Source organism: Microchirus variegatus (genome assembly GCF_963457635.1).
Source record: "Microchirus variegatus genome assembly, chromosome: 10".
Classification (NCBI taxonomy): Eukaryota; Metazoa; Chordata; class Actinopteri; order Pleuronectiformes; family Soleidae; genus Microchirus; species Microchirus variegatus.
Genome location: NC_139811.1, coordinates 20,613,859 through 20,621,956, shown reverse-complemented (window position 1 = coordinate 20,621,956; position 8,098 = coordinate 20,613,859). Strand labels below are relative to the sequence as shown.

The window sequence follows — 8,098 nt, the reverse complement described above, 5'->3', positions numbered from 1 at the left end:
TGAAAAATAGAAGCATGTCTGTCAAAAATTGCAGAATTAAAATCCAAAAAAAGTATTCCCACCTGAAAAAGCAGTTATTTTTCCTCAACAGCAGCCACTTGAACTAAACACAGGTTTACCTAAATCCCATTAAACACTCAGTTTCATTCAGGTTATCAAGGCCTTAATTCATTAAAGCGGACCTAGACCGGAAGCTCCAATTAACGCTGTTTTTTAGTGTGTATATGCGTCATTACCTTGTTTAAGAAGCCCTGGAGTTTCGAAACAAACAGTTCAGGCACTGCTAAGAACGCTGTGTTTTATTGTAATATCGGGCTCAGCGAGATCTCTGAAAAAACCTGGTCCAGTTACGTAAACACCGGGATCCAAAGTGAATCAGCTAAACATGAACAGCAGATCGTCCTGCTCCGGGCACTAGTCCGGGCACATCCGGTGACATACATTGAACCGCAGAAGAAGAATAACGTCCGTTGTGGAGGTGTTTCACGAGCGACAGTGTCTTCTGACTCTGGGTCAAAGTCATAAAAGGGACTGCGGCGGGGAGTCGTGAAGAAGCTGTTTTTAGACATTGTTAAAACAATGTTTTGATAATGAGTAGCAGTGCATCCACCGTTCCAGAGGGGGGAGCTGTGCTTCTGAGAGCGGATGTGCTGAATATACTGGCCAATCGCAAGACAGTCTGTCTTCTGGGTGAGAGAGTTGAGTCTCAAATCTCGTGGCTCAGGAACACCGTCAGAAAAGAGGATTTCTATCGGCTCGTTTACAGCAACCAGGAGGTTTTTGACCATAAAAACAAGTTAATGTATGTGAGTAGACCTCCATAACTAACATTTATGTGCAACATGACCAGTCTATGTGAGCTTTAATGTGATTTGACACACCTGGGTTTCTTGTTCCAACAACGACAATAACTTTGACACAGCATAACCCACATATTAAAAAAAGAGCATATTTGTGTTCAGAGCGCCACCGTTTCATTTTCAACTTTTTACAGTAAAACTGAAAACAGTTTTAAATGTGTTGTCCACTGTTAAGTAAAACTAGTTCTTCAGTACTTCTAAAACAACAGTAAGTAGTCACACTGTGCTAATGGTGTTTTTGTGGTGACAGTAAAAGTGGTAAAAAAAAAAAATCTTCAATCATCTCTGAGATACATATATCACAATATTATGGGGATCTCAGTGATTACCCTATACCAGGGGTCACCAACCTTTTTGAGATGAGAGCTACCTTAAGGGTAAAAAATAATATGGAGGGCTACCACATTAACATTTTATTTTTTTTGTTTACCATTTAAATGATTAATACTATGCATTAAACTGCATACACATTCATTCCAGTGCTTACTCCTAACGATAACCAGTTTTTATAAACAATATCAAAGATATTTTACTGAGCGATCATACGGATACATGCAAGTGAGGTGAAGTGAAGTGAGCCCGCGGGCACCGTATTGGCTGCCTGCGGGCTACCAGGTGCCCGCGGGCACCACGTTGGTGACCCCTGCCCTATACAATACTCTATAGGTGTTTTCTAAAATGATCTAAATCATGAAATCTATATGGCAACAAAAGCGCATAGTGATGCAGATGCAAAGATGGCACATCGGTGTGATGTACGAGTTCAATTGTCCATCGCGACACCAGCAAATAATCAATTGGCTCCTTGGTGATAACCATAAATCTAATCAAACAGGTGAAAGAGACGCCCCGCAGTGATCTGTGAGTTACTGCCTCAGCCCTGTGACCTGCAGCGTTATCTGCCTTAAGTCTTCCAACAGCAGTCCTGCAACACATCCTGCTAATGAAGGCACATTGTGCACTGACAACACCCTCTGAATATTTCATCTGCACCCCCTCCCCTTGAGACCAACAGTGGGGAGCAGCAGCAGCATCGAGGGAAAAATGGCAAAAATATACTGCCTATGCTCCCTCTGAACCCTCCTCGCTATTGGCTGCTTCAAACTTGAAACAGATATCGGATCAATGGCCGATTGAGCGACTCTGCTCATGTTCATTTGAATTCAAACGTCATCTCTGGTAACATCTCTTCTCTTCCCTTCAGTGATTTCACAGAACGGCTACTCAGCGCTGCACAGTCAGTGGTAACTGATGCAGGCCATTAAGTATTCAGCAGAGATAACTAAAGAAGTGTGAGGAGTCAGAGTGTGTGTGTGTGTGTGTGTGTGTGTGTGTGTGTGTGTGTGTGTGTGTGTGTGTGTGTGTCACATGGAAATAAGAAATTCAAGGTGACCTTCATCATTTGGGGTCCCAGAGGAAAACGAGTGAAACCCACAAACTTTAAACTAAAAATGTCACACCACTTTTCAACTCTCACATCAGAAACATAAGTCACAGGCTCAGTATACAGTTGGTAAATAAACCTCAACACTAGAGCTGTTTGAGACAGAGACACAGCGCCCTCTACTGGGCAAAATGCTGTACCACAAGAACATTAGCAACAGTAGCCATTATGCCCAAAATAGCAGAATTGAAACCTGAAATAGAAGCATGTTTAAAATAGCAAAATTACAAGCCCAAAATGCAAGGTGATCCTTTGCAGTATGTTTTTAACAGCAGCCACTTTAACACATTCAGGTACTCAAGAGTCTTAACTTCATTAATGTGATGAGAAACACCTGTGCTTCTTGTTCCACATCACCACCACCAACTAATCCCCAAATCAATTCAAGTGACTTTACACAACATTTAAAAGTAAAGAAAATAGAAAACAGCATATTAAGTGTTCGAAAAAAAAACAACAACCAAATTTTCAAACGTTTTACAGTAAAATTGCTTGAAACTTAACATGAACAATGTGTGTGAGCTCAGGCATAAGAGTCCACACAAATGTTTGTCACCTTATAGGTAGAGATGAGCAGATATGATACACTTAATATTGGTATCTGTCCGATACTGGTCAAAACTAGATCTGATATCCTATGCTTCACTGTGCACAGACTGTAAACATGTACAAATTAAAGCATCAGCAACAGCATTTGCTGAATGTTTGTTACACGATTGTAGATTTACAGTGTGTCATTGAAATTGAATGAAATGAGTCGGGTGGTCATTGTGTTGTTAAGTTTCGTAATTTAAAAGGTGTCACATGACTGTATCGGACTGATGAAATTAGCCTTCTCTTGACAGTGTTTCTGTTAACATCTGTTTCGTCTTAGCGTTGCTTGTTGTCTTTGGCATCATTGAAAATGAGTTGATTCCCAGGTTATGAATGGATGAATGAATGAATAATAAGTGTAATGTGGATGAACTCATTAACTGTTGGTGGTAATGCTTATTTTTCTATTGACTTATTTCTATCATTTATTATTGATAGAATATATATTTTCCTGCTCTGTTCTGCAAAAATGAAGCAAACAATAATACCCAATAATACCCAAGTTTTAAAGGTTCAGTGTGTAACCAACAATTCAACAACGTATTGGTATATATATGTATTGGTGCAGTTAATTATCCCTCACATCACTATTTTCCTTCCAAGTGTATGGAGGGCATATAGCCTTCATTTAGCATTAAAACTCAAGCGTTTCTCACATCAAAGAAACGGGGTCAAAATTAGAGCAGCAACTGACGATTATCTTCAAAATTGATTAATCTGTCAATTATTACCACAATCATTTTTGGTCCATAAAATGTCAGAAAACGTTAAAAAGATGTCGATCGGTTTTTGTCAAACCTGGAATTGGTGATCATCTTGAATGTCTTGTTCTGTCCACAAAGCAAAATGATTGAGTATCAATTATTTTTTTCGTTATATGGAGCAAAAAAAGTGAAGAAAATATTAACATTCACGAAGCTGAAACAATAAAAAAAATCTTGTTTTAATCAATTATTAATCGAGTACTTGTTTCAGCTCTAGTCCAAATAGCTTGACTCTGGCTCCGGACATAAAAGGGGCTATTTCCGGGGTAAAGATAAACAACAACAACGTATACATTCATAACGTGACTGTCCACTATCAAAAAAAAGAACAATTATTTTATGTTACATTTCTGTGACAAATTTCACACACTGGACCTTTAAGTTATTGGTGTAAGTGTGCTGGTCCTTGAGTCTGCACACACACACACACACACACACACACACACACACACACACACACACACACACACAGCATTAGTTTGGCAGCGTAATCAAGCTTCATGAGTTTCAGCTGTGCTGCTCTCTTGTTGCACCGTGTTGAATTAAAGTAAAGTGCAGACTCAGCTTGGTGACCCCACGCTGCCAATTACTCATCAAAGCCCGTTCTCTTCGAGAGGAGGAGGCTATAAAACAAGCTGACAAAAGCGGCGCCTTTTTCATTACACATTTCCACTCTGAAGAACGATTGTTATCGGTTACCGGATAGAAATGGACGGTGTTCACGGAGGGCAACCCGCCAGTCGTGCGTCAGCGCCGCCGCCGCCGCGACAGACTTTCAAGTGCACCCACGGTGAATGTAAAGCAACTTTCACCAGGCAGTGGAAACTGAAGCAGCACGAGACAGTGCACACCGGCGCGGTAAGGTCACCACAGTAGCATATTATGTGAACCGAGTTTACACATATACCTGTTGTTTGTTTGGAAAGAAACTTGTCGAAACGTCCACATGCAGCGCCCGTGCCAGTGCGCAGTTGAGGGATGCGGTCGCAGATTCGCCAGGAAATCCCACCTGAGCCGACACATGCTCCAGCACACAGGAGAGAAGCAATACAAGTGAGTGGGATACCAGAATTTATTCACCTTTTATTAAACCAGGTAAATAAAATTGAGATTAAAAACCTCCTTTTAATAACACGGCAAAACACACTGAATAAAAACAAATGAAAATGGAAAAAAACAATTTGGACCAAAGACTTTTTGAAAATGAACACGGGGAAATTAGGTCAACATCTCAAATCTGGTCTTGGCATATCCTAGAGCAGGGGTGTGGAACTCATTTTCACTGAGGGCCACATCAGCATAATAGTTACCCTCAAAGGGTAACTGTCATACAGAATAAATGTAACTAAATGTAACCAAATATAATGGTAACTACTCCGTAACATATTGCTAAATAACTTTCTGCATTAATGACTTATTCAAGTTACAAGTATGATACATTATAGATGTAACCAGGTCCGTGATGGTGTTTCTTGACAAACGAACAGTTTTAAAAGTCTGTATCACACACATGCAGCATGCACTGCTTCAAAAACACACCCTCAGAAAAAGACTTTGAAGCACGGGCCATTTCTTTAGCCACAATAAAGCTAGCACATTCTGCTGCAATCTCAATTTCACTGGTCGCGTGATACATGTATAATGATACACCGTGATCTAGTGTCGGGATGCCGTCACTTTGCGGGTAATGCAATCGCCATGCATTATTGGAAATGTAGTTTAACGCATGCCTTAAAGCAGCATAGACCTATTTTAACACAGATTTTTAAGACCAATTAATCACTCGCGGGCCACATAAAATGATGTGGCGGGCCACATGTGGCCCCCGGGCCTTGAGTTTGACTCCTACAGAGTCTCAAGACTGGATATCTGACTGAAACGTTGTATCCTATGAGAGTGACATGTCTGATTTCACCTTCTCCAGATGCAAGTTTGCCACCTGCACAAAGAGCTTCTTCAACCCCAGCAAACTGAAAAGACACGTTGGTTTTGCCCACGCAGAGAAAAATAAATACTTCAAGGTTTGTCTGAATGTGTCCACTAGATGGCGCCAGTGCAATATAATTTCAACCACCAGCTCTTGTTCTTCAATAACCGGTTTTTCAGTCTAATCTGTCATTTGTTGTATTTTTTTTCTTCTGCTTCCACAGTGTACCCAGCCAAACTGCTCCTTAACCTTTAAAAAGCGCAGGCTGTTTAAGCTGCACTTACAGAAGCATGACATTGCTGCTGTGTTCAAGTATGTCCCTGTAGCCTGTTAATACAAGTTGATAAAACGTCCACAATTGGTCTTACACAAGTCTTAAAGTGAAGTGGTAGTGGCATCAATGTTTTGTTATATTTGTTTTCCTCTCTGTCTCCTGGTGGCGTGAGGTGTAGGACGAATAAATGCACTGCCCAGTTTGATTCCCATATCGCCTGTAAAGCCCATGAGAAGAAGCACGCAGGTTGGTCTACTTCATTCCAATAACACTTAAGTTATTTTTCTAAAGTTTAAAATTGATTTTCTGATGCACACACTGCCCTTTCTTTGGTCCTTGCAGGTTACCGCTGCCCTCGTGACGGCTGCCAGGTGGTTGCCTACACCTGGGGGAAACATAACAAGCACATGGCCAAGCACCCAGGTTAATGATTGTACAAAATGCCACGCAAAGGATGATCCGCTCAGTGTGTGGCGGTGACATTTAATCATCCTGTCTTTGTTTTCCAGCCACATTTACATGCCAGGTGTGCAAGAAGGTGTTTAAAAAAGCAGACGCTCTACGGAGGCACAAGTGGACCCACGCTTCCCACAAGCCCGTCCTGGTCTGTCCCAGGAATGACTGCCAGGCCTACTTCTCCACCACCTTCAACCTGCAGCACCACATCCGCAAGGTTCACCTCGAGCTCCTCAGATACAAATGCTCCTTCCCAGACTGCCCGCGCGTATTTTCCATGCGGGTACGCGCCATGTTGTTTGATTTCAGGCATTTTCTGTTTATATTATGATGCCTTTGTTTAGTGTTTGAGCAGAAACGGTGTATTTGTATGTTTTGCCCTCAATTTGAAACTAGCAAAACTATCAGACTTGACTGGGAGCTCCGTTATCCTGACCAGGTTTTGTTTAGCTTGGCTTTTTAGTTTACAGTCATACTCCAGCCTTTATTAACAAAATGTTGCTATTGCCTCCTGTCTCAATAAACTAATCACTAACTGTGTACAGTGTGGGAAAACGCCACCATACTGAGAAACATGGAGTCGCTGAATCGGCATTGTGAACTTATTTGGCGGTGCTTTAAAAGTATTGTACAGTTAATATTCAAGTTATATACTTCAGATTTAAGAGGTAATAAAATTAAATATTAAAACTTGATTTGCTTGATTTATAGTTGACTCTATTCTGTTCCACAGGAGAGCATGAACAGACACCTGCTTCACCATGACCCAAGTGCCACCACTCTGAAGGTAAGTCCCACTTCCATATTTGGATAATGTGACTCTGTCAATCTGAAAACCTATTATCTCATCCAATTCTCTAAATCCCGACAGAAACGTCAGCGGGCCAAGAAGTCCTGGCAGAAACGATTAAATGGCAACCATCAGCCCTATGTGGAGGAAAACCTGCGCCGCCTCTTTGCCCTGCGCATGCGAATCTCCAGACGCACCAAAGTGGAGACCAACCTCTCGGGCCTCTTCAACGAACGCAAGATCCCCCATTACGTCGACCCAGAAGTGAACCTGCGCGACCTGTTTCGCATCAAACAGTCGCGTCCTGTGGAGAAACCTGAGGTCGCGCCACCTAAATGTTAAATCTTTTGAAAGCTTTGGACTGTTTAGTTTTTGAGAAATTTGGGTCTCTTTTTTTATTTATATTAATGTAGCAGACTTACATTACAGTTTTATTTATGAATGTCAGTTAAAAGATGCTGATTATGATGTCAAGATGTGATTCTATGTGAATAACCAGAGCTTGTTGACCCAATAAAATGAGTTGCGTTTTCGATCAAACCGGTTTATGAATCCTGTCTCTTCAAACTCGAGTGTTTACATGGTCACTGCTGGAGGTCGGCCCTCCAGTAGCAGCTGCTGGTGAAGAGGTATCATAGCCGGGACCCGAGATTTGTTTGTTCAGTCTCGTTTAATTTCACTTGAAAGCGAACTCATTGTTGGTGCACTCAAACAGCGGTTCTTCCACAGCATCTCTGTTGTGCTAACTTTAGCCACACACGCGCAGACCATCTGATATTTGCTGAACACGTTGGATCTCATTAAATATGCACAAAGGCCTGAAGATGAGTAAGAGCTGAGTCACTGGATGCATGGCTTTCAGGGGTGGATGGAAACTTTGAACAGAAAGTAGACGAGTCTCAGCTGTCGGATCTGATTTAAGATCAGACGAGGTTTAACTGTTGGAGTTCAGATTTAGTCTTTGTGACCTTGGGAATGATGTGGTGCAG

The 8,098-nt window shown here is 41.6% G+C and overlaps 1 protein-coding gene across 1 annotated transcript; it reads left to right on the top strand.

Annotated features, from left to right (window-relative positions):
- Positions 1–4,370: 4,370 nt before the first annotated feature.
- Positions 4,371–7,451, top strand: 42sp43 (P43 5S RNA-binding protein; the record flags this gene model as incomplete). Its single annotated transcript, XM_083895871.1, has 9 exons — positions 4,371–4,520; positions 4,615–4,715; positions 5,587–5,683; positions 5,813–5,901; positions 6,036–6,109; positions 6,206–6,286; positions 6,373–6,602; positions 7,053–7,106; positions 7,191–7,451. 9 exons carry the CDS (start codon positions 4,371–4,373, stop codon positions 7,449–7,451), a joined length of 1,137 nt encoding a protein of 378 aa, XP_083751997.1.
- Positions 7,452–8,098: the final 647 nt, after the last annotated feature.